Consider the following 18,461-nt stretch of genomic DNA (forward strand, 5'->3'; position numbering starts at 1 on the left):
CAAATTTTTTTTTTTTTTTTCATACGATTAACATAACAAATTATAAATTTACGACGGTCACAACATGATATTTAAAAATAAGGAAATAATAACGTGTAAAAAAGAAGGAAATATAATATGGAGTACCTATTAGAAAAAAAAATAGCATGAAAAGTAAATATATACAAAAAATATAAAAAAAATATAAAGCATGGAAGCACACTGAATGAGCTAAGTGGTCCATATTTTAAGAATTTAATATAAAGCAATGCCCACCTATTATGATACTTATCCTCACGTAGATAGAATATGTACCTATATCAATATCCAAAGCGATTTGGTTGAACAGAGTTATTGCCCTCACAATTGGCATCGCCAATGGCAGGTTAGTTCTGCACCTTGGTAGAACAAACAACTGATGCTCCCGATTTCTAAGATAGTTATCAGAGGCGCACAAGTTTTTACTGTGTAGAGGGGAATTGAGCACCCTCCTATTTTATTGAATTCACATATAGTTTTATCGATATTTTGCACTCAATAAAAGTGAGTAAATATCTAATAACTAATACTGATTTCTCGTAAGTTTCTTGTGAATTATCTTTACAGTATGCAGGTTATTTGCAAGGAAAATAGTAATTCATCTAGTTTTAGTAAGGTACCCCACGGTAGGTAGTTGAAATAATATAACGGCCATCGATGAATGGGTTGCATTCTGCGGCTGGGTAAAAAATAATATATATTTTATTTCATTCAGTGCAAAGACCTAATACCTTATATTAAATCCTCGTAAAATACTTATTGATATAACTTATCTGTGTCAGGTTATAATATGTTTAGGAGACAAAAAAATTTAGAATCCATATCTATAATAATCACAATATTATTTAACCCATTCGCTGTGGACCATTTAAATAACATGCTAATTATATCTTATGGCCACCTGATGGGCAACGCACCAGTTGCGTTGGACGCAGCGAATGAATAATAGATAAAATTGCACCGAATTAAGATATTTTTTTTATTTTTTATTACGTCATTCAGTTAAGGCAGATATGTAATAAATTGATTTATTAAAATCTGTATCAATATTTTTACAGAATATAGTGAAATTAGGCAAACGTTAAATCTTTTTAAATAATCTGAACTGGAAAGGTAGTCTAAATAAAAAGTCATGCCACATCAGATTTTGTATAAATATATGACGATCGATTTTTAAAAGGGCTATTGTTTTCCAAAATTTTATACAATCATTTCATAAATATTTCAACGTTGGGGCATTTTATTTTTAACGAATTGTTATGGGTTTTCGTTTAAAATAACAATGGTTAAAAACATTATTTTTGTTGAAATAAGTTTATAATAATGGTATTTATTATATATTATTATCATAGTAATTGTAATAAAATACCAATTTATCGATACGATAACATTGTTATTTATTTGATATAAAATAAATGTAACTCTCTCTCTGTCAATTCTATATTTAGAAGCCGTGCATTTCATCGTGGATGTCAACTTACCGCTGGTCGAAAATGCATGTTGTTTTTCAATGTGTATTTGTTTCAGTGGACAAAATCAATATATTGGGCAAATGGATAACAATAAAATTATTCCTTGTACAAATTCTGTCAATACAACATTTACACTCTGTAGGTACATTTTATTCTCTACTTCGGAGCGAAGATAATAATTTATTTGTTTTATTAATAAGACGTATTTAATTCTCTAAAAAAACTTTCACTTGTCGAGTTGATGGTTGTTATAATCTGCTACTAACGTACCTACGCAACGCGAGCTTTCTCCGGTTTCAAAGCCAATGATTGCAATTTGATAGCAAACGTCAAAGCTCGCAGCCTACGGAGTAAGGTTGCGTTCCAGGATTGTTTGTTTACATAGAGCGACGCCAGCGCCATCTGTCGGCGCCGATTTCAATTATCGATCCCATCGCGTCGTATTATTTGCACAGTGCCTTCAAACATGGCCTGATTTCTGCCTGGAATCCATCGCGGGAACAGCACGATCGGTCATCTCGCCGGACGGAAACGAGTTTCACGTTTTTGATTAATATTGCCACTGCAATAATAAGTTAACATCGTTGTACTACTATATTATAAGCTGCATTACAAAGATCAGTTATATAGGTTAAACCAGTGGTCACCAACCTTTTTGTCATCAAAGGCACATAAAACACATTAGTTGAAGCTATTACTTTCAAAGTTGTTTATCTCCATATTCCACCATTTTGATATAATCGCAAAAAACGCCACTCACATTATTTAAGACTACAGATAGAATACCTACTACATTTTTTATAAAATAGATTTTTTGTTAATAGCGAAATAAATTAGGTAACTTAAAGTTAAATTCAAGAAATATAATAAATGACAACCGAATAACCGATCAACATCTGGTTAAATTATTTCAGTTTACTAAAAAACGAAGCAGGATTAATGAAGTGCTTAGTTTCAAAAGCTACCAAAACGATTTTAGGTAGTTTTGATAAAAATGAGAAAAACTCGTATCAATTAAATCTGTGAACTTTATGATTATTTTTTTTAATGACAGTATTTTGGCTTTCTATTATAGGGGTATTTGAAAAGCACACCCAACCATTTTAGCGGGTTTTGAATTTTACCCTAATTTTTGATCATACGTATTGATGGTTTTTGGCGTTTTTTAAACTTCAATTTTTGGGCATCATAAACATTCTTCTTTAAGCACTACGGTGCATGGTTGTAGCATCAGTCCCATGTGGCTCCGTTTCGGGACGGAATGAGTACTTAAAATCACTTCTTTTAGACAAGTTTATAGCGTCATGGAAGGCGGCCGTGCATATCAGCGGCTGTATATACATGACGGGTGGTGGTCGGAAAACAAAGTAGGTAACAAAAATATCCATCAAAATACAATATAATATCTAACTCAAAAAGTTAAAAAACCGTTTTAAGGAGATTCGAAACAAGGCGCTTCTTGATACTTTATGAATACACGTCATACGATGAGATACTACACAGAGAATCAGAATTAAGAAAAAAAAATGTAAAAATGGATGTAACTAATTTTCAAAACTTATTATGTTACATCTTTTTTGACCCTGTCCATTCTGGGGGTACCTACATAATACGATATTATTATCCTTAAGTAAATGTACGCTAACTCATGTTTATGAGACAGCTAGATGCCAGTTGAGTATCCAGCTAGTCTTTGAAGGATAGTCAATTTCGCGAATATTAGTATTTAACATTTTATAATATATAAGTATTTCATCATAATTACTTGGAGTAATAATGAAGCGTCTAATTTCAAAAACCTATAAGTCACACATCTCATAGACAAAATGTAACAACATATACATTGCAATACCTTATTGTGTTATGTAATTTTTTTTAATCTCTAACTACGCGTCAAAATAAATGGAAAAAATGAGTACGTGGGTGAGCGCCGGGGGGGCTCTGGTTCGAACCTGCTGGGTGTCGTATTTCTTTTTATCGGTATCGGATTTTTCCACTGGTTATAATATATTTCTCAAAAGTATTTTCAAAATATGTATGTTCAATAAAATATTGTTTGATTCTTAAATCTTGTGAATTATTCGTTGAATAAAAAAATTGTTTATGAAAAAAATGTTTTTAAACTTCCAACGGTATACAAAAACGAATTATTTAAAGCAGTGGTGCATAGTCTATTTGAAAGATGGGCCAATTTATTCATTTTATAATTTTTCACGAGCTGCAGTGAGTAAAAGTGTTGAAAAATAATGATAAATATTATACGAGACATACATTTTATTATTTAAAATTTAATAGTTACAATATATCAGCTACTCGAATCACTCTCCACTCTGCATTACGTACATATTTATTTGCACGATAGAACTTAGTATAAGTATTGGAAATTAGAATTTTGTCGTCTTCAATGAAAAATTTGGTGATGAAGTATATGTTATTTTGGGCCGCGGTTTGTGCATCACTGATTTAAAGTGATAAATAATTAATGTAGATAATAATAAATATATCCAATTTAATTTTTCATAATATTTATTATATTCTACAAAATAGAGGTTTATTATAGCTAATTGAATATTATAGAATATTGTAAAATAAAATATGACAGAAAAAATCTAACAATAAAACGTTTGACGCAAAAATGTAATTTATTTTATTTTGAAATGAGATACATTAGTTAGATGTACAGCTACAAAAAATAAAGTACGTATCTGGATAATTAACTAAAATAGTGACTTAATATACCATGATCTTTTTTTTACTAACAAAACAATAATAATACTGCCAATAATGGCAACACATACAATATTGTTTTATTAATACCAATAATTCAATCAAACTAATAATGTTCCAATCAAGTGTTGTAATGAAAGGAAATTCCCTATAATATTACAGTAATTTAATGCCTAGTCTATTTAATTTGATCACCATATCTTCCATATATTATATTTTTGTGACTCAAACTTGGTTTTTACTCTACTGTAAGATCTTTTATAACAAAATTACTATTAGGTATACAATTTACATAGAGTGCTCACTCCCTTTGTAAGGGGCGGCCGTCTTAAAAGTATTTTTGTATGTCTCCCGAAGGAATTTCAAGACCACGGAGAAAAATTTAATTCAAAGTGGTTTTACCATTGAAAAGAATGGCGGTCCGATTATATCGAGCGCCCTTAAAAATGTCAAGGACCATTCATGCAATAAAACCATTGTCCAAGTCAGAGCTGGTTACCATAAATGAACCGTCTGGCCTGGTTAAGGCAGTGCTGTAACTAGGTAATAAGGCATGGTCCCCGAAAAAATATTCAATTATAGTGTCACAACGTATTTAATGGCAGCCAAAATTTTATCATTGATTGATCACGATTTATATATAATATAATATATATTATTTGATCCTAAAATGATCCACATGGTGGAGATTGTACTAAAAGATTGTTGGTTTTAGGAAAAATGGATTTGACCCATATGCTTAACCTATTAGTCTATACAACAACATGTGAATTTTCCAGACCCGTGATTCGAACACATTACCGCGTGGACCTCGTGCCGTGTATATAAATCTTAAATTTATTTAACCGGTTAAGTGCCCAAAGCATCTTTGGACGCCCTAATTACACCAATTCTTATGTTAATTACTATCAATTAACTAATTGCGGCATAGAAAGGATTATGAACCTATAGATTCGGTTAATATCTGATATTTGTAACCTAACCTATACTGATTATTCCCATGAAAAATTAAAATTAATTCCATAATTTCTAACTAAGTTGTGATTACTTAGAATTTTAGATATTGAAATCTTTCTACGTGTTTCAATTATTTACTGGTAAAAAATCTGAATAAATCATTCGGTTATTTGATTACGACAATAATATATAGATTTGGTTTGTAAATTATCTATGTGATTAAAATTGTCATGTTTAGTTACTTTGGCTAATTATTTATGAGAAAATTATACTATTTATAATATCTATTACTTGTAGTATTAAACTTTAAAAGAAATCATCACAACCAGCTTCGTCTGAATTAATGAAGGCATTATTTGTTAACTGATACAAAAAATATTTATTAGTTAACCTACCCAAAACACACTGCATACAGAATATAATATTATCTCAAATTTAAACGAAAGATTTTTCAATCTATTAATAAATACGATCTCTTAATATTGTTGGACGTCTGACCACTTAAACAATTATAGTTATTTTGTAACAGTCCAGAGAATATCGAACTGTCTAAGAAAAAAATGATATCTACGATACAAAGCAAAATTTGTTTGCAGTTGCAGAATTTTAGTTAAATATTTATCAATTATTAGCTTTTCTCGATAGAATATAGTTTTTTTATAAATTTTATTTGCTAATAATTAATGGTACAAGTCGCTACTTAACTGCGGACCTGTGTCTTTATTCCATAAATGCACCATATGTCAAAGCATTGGGCCTAAAATGGATACATCCATACTAGGAGTTAGGAGGAATCTGTGTTCCCTTCAGTAAGTGAAAAAAAACATGAATCGATATGTCGGCAATGGTGAAATGTTTCAAGAATTTAAAATGAATTAGAGTGATCTAAACATCGCGAACCTTTTTTTTCGTCGATAGGAATTTATCAAAATATTTATAATCATCCAAATCATTACTAATTTGAATAAGATTTTGTTAGAGAGATATTGATTTTAATTTTATGTATGCCTAAAGACATTGACAAACGACCACGGTGGCCGCGCGGTTAAAGCGTTGGACTATAACGCCGTGGATGCCAGGTTCGAATCCTGGGTCTGGCAAGTACACACATTGTTTTTTAATTTGTTTGTGAGTCAGGGTATGGACCTAATAGGTTGAGCAATTGGCTGACATCCATTTCTAGTAAAAAAAATCTGTTAATACAAACCTCTACTCTGTGGAGGCCCACATGATCCTATTAGGATTGGACATGGTCAAAAAACAAAAGCATTGATATACGACATACGACGACATACGGGGTACAATATTCCATGCAATATCATAATAATAAAGTAAATACGTTTAAAAAAATAAGCCTAACATAATATTGGATGAAAATCTGTACGCCATTCTTACATAAGTGTATAATATTTCATGTATTTTAACAATAAGATATAAAATTTTAGGCACATTACAAATAATTAACTTTCATTGGAATGCAAAGAATTTTTTTGAGTTGATCCAGGCAGACTAATATATGAGAGACTTTCTATTTTTGGATGGTTTATTAAATCCTTAAAAAATGTCTGAGAATTATATTCAGTAAGAAGTCCGTTCAACGCTTAAATTTTATTGGTACTGCTTTACGGTAGCAAGTCATGTTACTCAGAGCAACTTGTATCTTCTAAAGTTTGAGATATATTATGTAGCCCATATTGGGTGTACATTGGTCAAATTTTGTCAAAGATAATGATGTAATAGAGCGGACCAAAGATATTGAACAAAGCCTTCTTATAATATATAGATGGTCCTTAAATGTATATACGTGAATAGTAAAAAAAAAACTAAGTACTAAGAAGGGTAAATTTCATACACACGGTCTAATGCTCTCTTCGTTTTTTACATTAGATTACAGAATGTTTGCTACAATATTTGTTTTAATGGTAGCAAACGAAACCACTACAATTGCGAATCGATTTTTATGTATCTATGGTGCACGCCTAGAAAGATTTCAGTATATTTTAAGATGATGATTTGAACAGTTGAAACCATATGGATTCCATATGTTTCACATAGAAAATAAATAAAAAGGCAGAGTGCTTTCAAAATATTAATTTTGCAGTAAAATCGGTTAAAATGCTGAAAAACAATATTTTGTTTGTCAATTAAAAATGAACCCAATAATACTGTACAAAACATATTACTCCAAAATTTTATAACTGCTATTAAAAATTCTCGGAAACAAATTCAATCAAACTAATGTAATAACCAATATGCTGTGGAAATTTTTATATTTCCTCTCATTATTATTATGATATTATTACTTCAATAAAAGTTATTAAAGTGTTTTCACCATTCATTCAGATTCACATGAATACTTTCAAAGAGTATTAAGAACTTACTTGTTTTATTGGCTCATTGTTTTTATTTAAATTTAAAGATATGGTTAAAACTATATAAATTGAAGATTATTAAAATTATTTTAGGTTAGGTTGTATCGTTTATTCTACTTAAATACGAGGGTGGGTCAATAAGTCCTTAGAAAAGCCGACAGGTGGCGCGACTAGTACTGCAAGCGGTTTGTTTTAATGCAGCGGCACTACCGATTCAGTATGCTGCGAAGTTTCAATCAGATTGGTCGGGTTGTTGTGTGTTTCTCGTACATTTAAAAAAAAAAATTGCTTGTGGAAAATGGAAAAATGGAAAATGGAGAAAATTGAGTTTAGAGTTGTTATTAAACATTTTAATATAAAAGGGTAAACAGCAAAGGAAATAAAAAATGAGTTGGATTTAGTTCACGGCATATCTGCTCCTTCACTTGCAACTATTTATAACTGGTTAAATGAATTTAAACGTGGTCGTACATCAACAAAGGATGAACCACGCTCAAGACGTCCTGTAGAGGTGACTTCACCAGAAATGCTCAATAAAATCCACGATATGGTGTTAAGTGACCGAAGATTAAAGTTGAGTGAGATAATTGAGGTTACACGGATCTCAAAAGGTAGCGTCATTTCTATTTTACATGACAAATTGGGCATGAAAAATATTTCTGCAAGATGGGTGCCGCGTTTGCTCACAGTCAACAATAAACGCAGTAGGGTGGTGGCCTCTAAAGCCCTGTTGTCGCTCATGCAACGCAATCCGGATGAATTTTTTCGTCGCTTTGTGACTGTAGATGAAACATGGATACACCACTATACTCCCGAGACGAAAGAACAGTCAAAGCAGTGGATTGCGAAGCCAAACCATGTCCAAAGAAGGCGAAAACCGTAAAATCAGCTGGTAAGGTTATGGCTACTGTATTTTGGGATGCACGTGAAATTATTTTCGTTGACTATTTGGAAAAAAGAAAAACAATAACAGGGGATTATTATGCATCTTTATTGGACCAGCTAAAAAACAAAATTGAAGAAAAACGGCCTCATTTAAACAGGGAAAAAATCCTCTTTCATCAGGACAATGCCCGTGTTCACACATGTTTACGATCAATGGCTAAAATTGAAGAATTGAAGTTCGAATTGGTCGACCACCCACCGTATTCGCCAGATTTAGCACCCAGTGACTTTTTCCTTTTCCCAAACTTAAAAAAATGGCTAAGTGGACAACGTTTTTTTTCAAATGAAGAAGTCATCGATCGGACAAATGCTTATTTTGAGGACCTTCCGAAAACTTATTTTTCTGACGGTTTAAAAAAAATTGAGAAACGTCTAACCAAGTGTATTGAGCTCCAAGGAAATTATGTTTTAATGCTTTTTTCTAAGGAATTATTGACCCACCCTCGTAACTACATCTATCTACTTAAAAAACATCTTGTGGAATCAAATACCAACTACTCGTACGTATTACATTTTGCTGTAGTACAGTTCACAATGAGCAGTCTTGTGTGTAGTATTTTTTAGTTAATTTAAATAGAAAAGATAGATAAACAACGTGTTAAAATATGGTAGTCGTACTGAGAAGAAAGATTACATTACATAGGTACCTAAGTTAATAATAATACAATTTTGATTCTATAATGCATTGTACGCAAAGAAAATGGTCGCATATAGCCGAACAATTACCGTGTCTTTAGTATAATTGCTCTGAGGTCTGAGGTCTGATTTTAGAAGTATCAACGATACATGAGACTGTGTAGGCAATATAAATTCTTTATACCTAAACGTATTCTGCTTTCTATTTTGATAATATTATTAAATATATAGTAAAATTGAACAGAATATGTATCTTTTAAGCGGATAGTAATTAAAAATAATAATCATGTAATAATAATCCGAAAGCTACAAACGAATGTTCATGTTATTAGATTTAAAAAAATGTAAGTTTATCATTATTATTATATCCATTTTTCTTAATTTCGTTGGTCAATTGGAATCTTAATGCAAGAATTGTAATATTTAGTATGACGCTATTGAGTTATTATAAGGGTTTGGAATATTTTTTTATTTAAAGATAATTGATTTAATATTTTCTTTAGATAGCATGTAAAATATTACATAAATATCTTTAATCCGATCCCTAGTTTCATAAATCATTCTCAAGTATGTTCCCAATGCGAATAAAAAATCTAAAAAAATGCTGATTCATCGGTCATAATGTAATAAAATTTATTATGATATTCGAAAAATAACAAAAGGGAATTATTATTGATTGAACGCTCCAGGATAATAATAATTATTATTTTCCAACAATAAATTTTCACAAGTGCGTTATTAAAAGTCAATAAAATATTCAGTCGCCGTAATATTGGATATGAGGCGCCGTGCTGGGATCATGGGAGATTTCAAGTTCACAAGTCAATTTAATTATACTATCATTGTATAAACGTAATTAAGTGCCAAAGTTTATTTTTGTACTTAACGAGTTTTACGTTCGAACAGTATACTTAAACTGTTATGATATTTATTCAACTGAAATTTACGGGTAAAGCCCAATATGATGATTTTGAAACTAACCATTTTATAAATTTTTGAGTTATTCATATTGCCAGTATTGTTTGGTGCAAAAAACCTTTCCTAACGACGATGAGATATTTTGGTATCGATAATTTTAAGAATGGGTAGTATGTAGCTCAAACCCTGACATAATAATGAAATATAAAAAGCACTTCAGAGAATATTGTAAAAACTACTAGTAAACTTTTTAGCAATTAGATGGGTGCGAATGGGAGCGTAGATTCGAATCATACTGGGTGTACATTTAAGGATAATTATATATTTTTTGGCGTGTTTTTAAATTATGTATGTTCAATAAAGAATTTTCCATTATTAAATCCTTTAAAAATTTTTTCTTTGTTTCAATTCAAAATCGTCAATCTAAAAGAATGTATTTATACAATAATTAGTGTATCTCGTATTGATATTTTTTTTTGTTATTTTGATAGAAACTGCTTGGTTCTGATTTTTTGTTTTGGTAAATATAACAATAATAAAATGTATTGCTTTGCAGTTTTGGGGGGTCACCCCGTCACGTTACATTTTATTTTTTCCTCAACATTTTAGGCTCACTGTGGAAGCCATCTTCAATAAAGAAAGAGGGGGAAAAACACATAATGACAGTCTACATAACAAATGCAATACTTAATACTATATATTTTATAAATACATACCTAATAATATTATTAATTTATAATGATAATGAACAGTTTCCTTTACTTCACAAGAAATGGTGACATCTATTTTGACAAATATTTTTTTTAAATACTTATTTAAAGTCTTTTAAAGTCAGCATTTGATGGACCGTAGAGTAAGTTATAGTACAGTAAAAAATATGAACAGAACTATTATTATTTACATATTAGTTAGTTGGTATGTTTTGTTTTTCTGCTAAAAAAATAATTGTAATTCTATTCGAAGAGATATAGATATCAGGTGACTGAAATAAAATAAAACAGTATCCAATAAAATAAACAATTTGAACTACCCTCGGATTTATTCGATGGATTGACAATAAAGAAGATCGCCCTTTGTGTGGATGCAAATTTTTTATGTCAAATTATTTTAGTGCCGCGTTCAATAACCGGTTCGACTCTAGAGATTGCTCAACCTCAAGAAGTATTGATTAAAAATGATTATAACTTTAATCAAATTATATTAGAAATAAATATGTAATTAAACATATACACACAAAAATCTATTCTTATTTGTAAAAATAAATCTGAAATGATCTTGACTATATTATTAACATAAACTTGTTCAACGAATACACATTATAGAATATAAAACTTATTTGAATATATTATAAGTTTATTGTTGAAATGAATCTTCTTACTGTAATTAGATAAGTATTGATTATTAAAAAAAAAAAAATGTATAAGTATTATCAGGTAATGGTCAATTCTATAAAATCGCGTACGCGTGAGGCGACATCATTGTTATTCAGGAGATTTCGGCAGATTTTGATAACTGCCAATTTTTGTAGGTTCAAATGTCATACAAGATGGGAGCATGAGTTTGATAACATTTAAAATACCAAGAAAAAAGACATTACAGACCTTGCCCGTAGCGGCTGCTTACTGTGACAGTACGTGACGATACATAACGTGATGATATTTAAAATTTATTCAAACCTTTAGTCACGTAAGTATACCTATGCATTCCGCTAATACGCTCACTCGCGTACAATATACCGGCTTTATCAAAATAGATACCACCCGATGTATATTGGTATTAAAATTGACGCGTTCTTTAGCTACGAATATTGTTAGCCAATATTGCCTATGATATAGAAAATATCATTATTGTTAACTAAATAGTATTATTGAGCGCGTCTACACGAACGTTGACATATGGCACTGCTACCTAGTATTTCTTTTATTTTACCATAAATGAATAAAAACTAGTTAATATTTTTATGAGAATAAAATATTTTAAGATATCTGGACGCCGTTTGGGAATCAATGTTAATTTTATGGTTGATTTTTTGATTGAATATTATAAAAGATGGTCGTCAATATTTACGATGTTTGCAATAATAACTGAAATGCATAGTTGTGACGTGATTATAAATAGTATCGGTAGTATAATAGATAAATCACACCACTTGGATTGCGTTGTGTATTAGTAATTCGAATTCCATTCGGTGCAGAATGATATAATATTCTATAATTTGTCTATAATATAATTATATAGTTTGAGAATTTGTGTTGTTCCCGAGCATTGTTTCTATAATTCAATGAATAATGCACCAGGCCAGTCGCTAGGGCGATCTGTGGCCTTGTATGGAGTCCCCTGAAGGCCTTTCGGCGCTGTATAAGGGCATCAGCGCCCGATCCGGCACTGGAATAGCAGTCCCTTTTATTCCACAGTTGTTTATTTTGCCCCCTCTAAAGCGACGCATGCGGCGACCTTTTGTCAGGACATTTTAAAACATTATTATAGGCATGTCGTTTACGCCTCGAATATAGACTTAGGCACCGACACGTCATGTGTATGATATACGGTTTTATACCGCCACATTGGCACTGTCATTATGGTAAATCAAAAAAATAATCTTTTTTTTAAACTGTAATCTGTATTCAATACTGTTATATACTGATATTTCCATTTGATCAGCGATTTGCCTTTTTCCAAAATACGTAAGCATAAAAAAATATAAGTACACTATTAAAAAAATAGCTTATAAACTCTGTTTTTTCGTTAAATTAAAAACAAAATAGTGAAGTATTGGTGACAAGATTTCTGGATTGTTGAGGTGCTTGTGTCTTGCGCTACAAACGTAAATAGTTCGTTGTACCGGGTACTCATTAACGAGCCGTAACTGTGACCGTTGCAGATATTACAGTAACTAGTAATGGACGCCAAATAAATAGTTCGTGAACTTAATAAATAATTATTTCACATCTAGAGTTGGTATCTGCGAGGCTATTCTAACATATCACTTAACATCCAAAAAGAGTTTGAGGCTTTCACGGTTGTTTTTTTATCGTAGTAGATTTTTGGGTTTCCACAGTGTGTCCTTCTTCTTTATTTCCTGGACGTTTCGGGCTCATTGCAGAGGCCATTAACAAGTCACAAATATCGAGGAAAGAAGGAAGAAGGACACACGGTGGAAACTCAAATCTACTACGATTCAAAAAGAGCTACATGTGATAAATATATAGCATTTACCACTCATATTCAAGCATATTCAAGCGGTTAATTATTATTACAAGTTATCCGTCTGAACTGTCTAAACGTTATATCTTTTAATAACTCCTCTCTTGCCTGTGTTAACTTTTAGAGCGAGAAAGAGTAGGTTAATTCTACATATTGAGAATTGAGATACAAAATAATAATATTATGTATATTTTGAAAAATAATTACGTCACGGCCGCCGCCTATATTTATAGTTTCCCGCGAACTGTCAAACATCAAGTGGCTAGTGGCAGTTAGTAGTAGCATAATATTTATTTTACTACATGTTGGAATCGCAATGACATGACTAATAAAATTTTAGGTTATGTTGACATATTTGACGTTTCAATATAACATTTTTGGGTTCGGCCGTATCCGCCCGCACGAACATACCCGAATTTAACCGATATGTCTACCAAACAAAATTTTCGCCGTTTTACGAATTTACCAATTATTGTTGATAAGTGCCGATAGCCATCGATAACCGCCTTGTGTATGGAATACCTTCTGTGGCAATTTAGACTTATGAAAATAACAGAAAGGTATAATGGAGAAGCGCTGGAATGGTTACAGTTACGGCTTGCTAATGACTACTCGGCATAAACTGCGCTCAGGATAATAATGCGCTGGAGTATGTAGGTGTGTACAAATAATAGCATTGTAGTTACCTCTAATTTTAAGGTATTATTAATTAGGTAATGTTTAAAAATTAAGCTGAGATTTCTATAATAAGACTTTTTTAGACATCGCCATGTTAGCTACGAAGAAGGATAGAGAGGAGTGTATTTTAACGTAACTTCTATACCCAGTTTATCATGAAAAAAACTAACAAATGTAAAAATAATTATAATATTATAAAACATTAAATCATTATTCCCCAAAAATAATATTAGTTTTCATCTTTCTTTTCAGAATGGGTGCAGGCGGTTTTACCATTCTTACATTTCTCACACTATGGGCCACGCTAGTATGCTGCAATGGAGGTCGTTTACCAACCACCCCCCTCGAAGAAACCTGGAGATGTCCAGAGATTGAGGACCATCCTGCTGTAGAGTGCTCCTGTGACTTACCACACACTTTGAGATGCACGGGAGACCGATCGGCCATGCAGGTAAGATGTGATCCAAAAGTACTGTGGAATTTTACAGTTATCTATTTTCCAATTAGGTAAAATGTCGGGTATTGAGAGATATTGTTTAGTCTCACCGTAACTAGAATCAATTTAATAGTATATAATGATAATAATTTGTTTATGTTTGAGGATGCCTGATATATTATATTTAGATGATACAGTGAACAGAAAAATGGATAATATCACTCTTAGTGCAATGTAGGTAGAGTTTAGTATTAAGTAGATACAATATTTATGACAATTTATTCTCTTTAAAAATACTATATAAAATGTAATCGTAGTTTTTTTTTAAATTAAGATAGGTAAGTAACAATAAAATCAGCGTATAAATTGAATGTAGTTTTTAAATTGACCTTAATTAAAATGCAGGAAGAGTTCATTTTAGCATGGATACATGATTTTGTCTTGACCTCCCGGGCCGATTCGTTACGAAAAATTGCATAGGCGTAACGGTCACAATTGTCGCGCGGTCGCGAGCCGCGTGTCCCGCAATTTATTTTGATAATTCTATAAGTATTAACAAATTTCAAGCTGTAGACAAGTCGTTTTTTTTTGTCGTCTTTTTTAATATATTACCTATTTATTTATTACTACATAAGTATATTAATACAAGTGAATATCATTTGATCTAATTTAATGCGAGGTAATCAGTCGAAGAGGCAGTAATCAGTGCAGTAAAAAAGTGAAAAAAGAAAACCAACATTTTCATCACTTTCATGGAGGAAACGGTCGGACTTCTCCTGATAACGAATCCAGCTATCTCAATTACTCGTGGTGGGTCGTGCATCGATTTGATCTTCGCTTGCCACATCGACAAAATTCATTCAAAAAATTACATAACATATTTCAGCTATCATAAACCCATATTGACCATTACGTCTAACGATTATGTGTACCAAATACTTACGCACCAACAATATTACTATATGAGTTCATAAATTTAAATTATCAGAAAAGTGCAATAATTGTTTGAATCTTTTGGATTCGGTTGCTTTGACAAATAAATTTTCTTTCGAATTTGGACAACCAGCATTCAGAGAATCAGTAGGCAAAGCATGTATCCATTTTAAATAATTTTAGCCATCAGGGTTTAAGTAATCATGATTTGAGGGGCCCAGGAGGGCAGAGCTCCTCCGCCCCCGCGAGGCGCAAGGCACCGAGCTATTTTTCATTACGCTCATTTGTATTTATTTCTACTAAGGAATACAATATTTGTGTTATTGAATGATTCTAACACACCAAAATGTTGTAATTATTTATTTGGTTTATATACTTTGTCCACATAGTAATACGTCAATGATGTTTGAATATGATCTTTGAATCAATTAATTGAAGATTTGTTCAAATTGTGGTGCACCTCCCTATCATAAGACAATCGTATCAGATCACCTATGCCTTGGAAATTGAACAACTTACGGAGATTGCGTAGCAAATACAAACATTGACCCATCTAAATAAATTGCCATGCACCACACTGGGTCTTAATAGAGTATATCACGAGGTCCTACGTTTGGATTTGAAGCATCAGCAGTTTTTTATGTCTGGGAATGTCAGATTCCTAAGACTAAAGTCGCCACGTACTAAAGTGTGCTTTGACTGAGTTAACAAAGACTTTCTAATAAAAGTGTCCAAGGGAGAGATGTCCATGATCTTTACCTTCTTTTGAATTATGACCGGTAGTCAATTATACTTTTCATAATTAAATAAATGGCTAACAAATGCAGCTCTTCTACGTTCTAGTTATGAGTTATCTTCGATTATTGGGTAATCTTATAAACCAAACTATGCATAGTAATACATTTTATATATTTTTTTTTTCAGATAATTGGTCGCACATTACGATCACTACCAACTCACAGAGCAGTATCTTTGCTTGATTGCACCGTACAAAACGTATCAGCCCTTGCTGGGCCACTTTTGGAAGGAGTAGCTCTTCATGGTCTGGTGGTGTCTTCAGGCGAAATAAGAGACGTTCATAGTGCAGCTTTCAGAGGACTTGCGTCACCATTACAAGCCCTTGGTAAGTGTTTTCAGGATTTATTTGCCGCTTTCGATTCGTTTTATTATTAAGATATACGGATATTTAAATAGAGATTAAATAAATTATTGAGGATAGGGTAAGGGGATGCAAAGTAAGTTTATGTATTTTTTATGTATTAGAATTTGTCTAAGAAAATCATTATTTATCCAAACTAGTTTTTTGCTAATAGAATTAAGATAAATTCGGTAAAAACAATCAGCTGACATATTATTTTTGACTAATAACAACATATTCATTTCATTTTGATGATCAAATTTCTAATTATTTATCCTAATATGATTATGTCAAAAAATATTATTATAATTGAGATATGAAAAAAGATTTTTATGTATATGCAGGCAGACTTATTAACACTTCTGAATATAACAGATATTACAACTACTCGAAATGAAATACTGTCAAATTCAATTTAAATTTTTTCAAATTTAAATTTCAAATTCTTATAGTGAACATTAGAAATTATTAATTTGAGACGTTCACAATATGACATTTAAAAACAAATATATATTATTAAAACAGTATTATATAAAAGTTATTACACAGTAGAAAAGTGAAAATACAAAAAAATAAGTACTTCGAATGAAGATTTTTGGGTTTCCACCATATATCCTTCTTCCTTCTTTACTCGACGTTTTGGACTCGTTGCAGAGGCCATTATCAAGAGATGATATGTTGTATGATGAAAATGTAGTGTAGGTATATGAATGTATAGTAAAAAAGGAAGAAGGACACACGGTAGAAACCCAAAAATCTACTACGTTAAAAAACAACCGTGAAAGCGAATGAGTTAAACAAACCCTATTTTAAGAATTTATAAAACAATTCACACCTATACTCATCCTCACGCACGTGGAATATGTCAATATCAGAAGTGATTTGGTTGAACAAAGTTATTGCCCTCCAAATTGGCATTACCAATAGCGAAGCGGGTTAGTTCTGCACCGTGTGAGAACAAACAATAATTATTGATGCTCCCGATTTCTAAGATAGTGATCAGGGACATACACGTCAATACCACCAAGAATGGCAGAGTTCTCATTTTTACCGCGTATGTCGATTGAGATTATTTGATGAAACTTGAATTTAAATTAGAGTTTATTAAAACTTTGTACTTTTAAATATAGATTTTTTTAGCAAATAGGATTTCAGTATTTAAGGGCATGATTTTTAAATTGAAATAGAGATTATAGTAATTATCTTTTAAGTAAAACATCCATAGGGTACAATATTATTACAGTCTCTTTTTATCAATTCTTTTTGCCGAGTTTTTGTCCTCAATCATATTTATAACGAACGATTTTCATCCCCTTATGTATTGTAATAAAAAAACAATGAAAATATATTTCCTTTTTATCAAACGACAGAAAAGTGTATGGCAGTGAGATGTTTCGGGAATTTCCGGTACGAATTCAAGATCAAATTATTATATAAGAGAGCAAAGGCTCCTATGGCGTGAAAATTAAATGCGAAACTAGGTAGATACCAAAGAGTAGGCGAGAATAGCTATTGACGTTTGATGTCTGTTCATAAATTTGTGGTATTGAAATCACGTTAATTTAATATAATTAACTAACTATGCATATATTTGCAGCATCATATTTCAAACAGGAAGATCTATTATTACTTCGATTATACTTTAGTTCATATTAGGTATCAATTTATTATTTTAGTTCATAATTCTCCTCTATTTTAATGGAAACACAAGTTCAAAATCTTTTAAACTCAAACGGAGTACACACAGTGCGTGGTGATCTCAGTTTTAGGTAACTTCTCGTGATATATTTTCAGTCTTGAAAATGGGCGTTGCTTCAAGTAGGATCCTGTTATACGCCCGATTAAGAATAGGATAAGTGGTTTAGTTTACAGTGTCTATATTAAGGAACTATCTTATTTGTTGTCGATAGTCCTCATTATCGTGAGTTAAACTTAAATTCATGTAATCTCAGTTGAAACACATTAAAGTGTGTGGTGACCTCAGTCTTATGTGACTGTTCCTTAAACATTCCTAATACTGCTTCACA

General features: G+C 31.5%; 1 protein-coding gene across 4 annotated transcripts in view; it reads left to right on the top strand.

The window, feature by feature from the left end:
* Positions 1–18,461, top strand: part of LOC147075017 (uncharacterized) — a 227,484-nt gene that overhangs the window by 166,921 nt on the left and 42,102 nt on the right. For all 4 annotated transcript variants that reach the window (XM_085942722.1, XM_085942721.1, XM_085942723.1 and 1 more), the window contains exons 3-4: positions 14,180–14,378; positions 16,221–16,419. In XM_085942722.1, coding sequence (XP_085798848.1) covers positions 14,180–14,378; positions 16,221–16,419 — 398 coding nt within the window. The remainder of the gene's footprint in view (positions 1–14,179; positions 14,379–16,220; positions 16,420–18,461) is intronic.

The sequence above is a fragment of the Rhyacophila brunnea genome, unplaced genomic scaffold (genome assembly GCF_057557595.1).
Source record: "Rhyacophila brunnea isolate RB1 unplaced genomic scaffold, BYU_Rbru_1.0 scaffold_15, whole genome shotgun sequence".
Taxonomy (NCBI): Eukaryota; Metazoa; Arthropoda; class Insecta; order Trichoptera; family Rhyacophilidae; genus Rhyacophila; species Rhyacophila brunnea.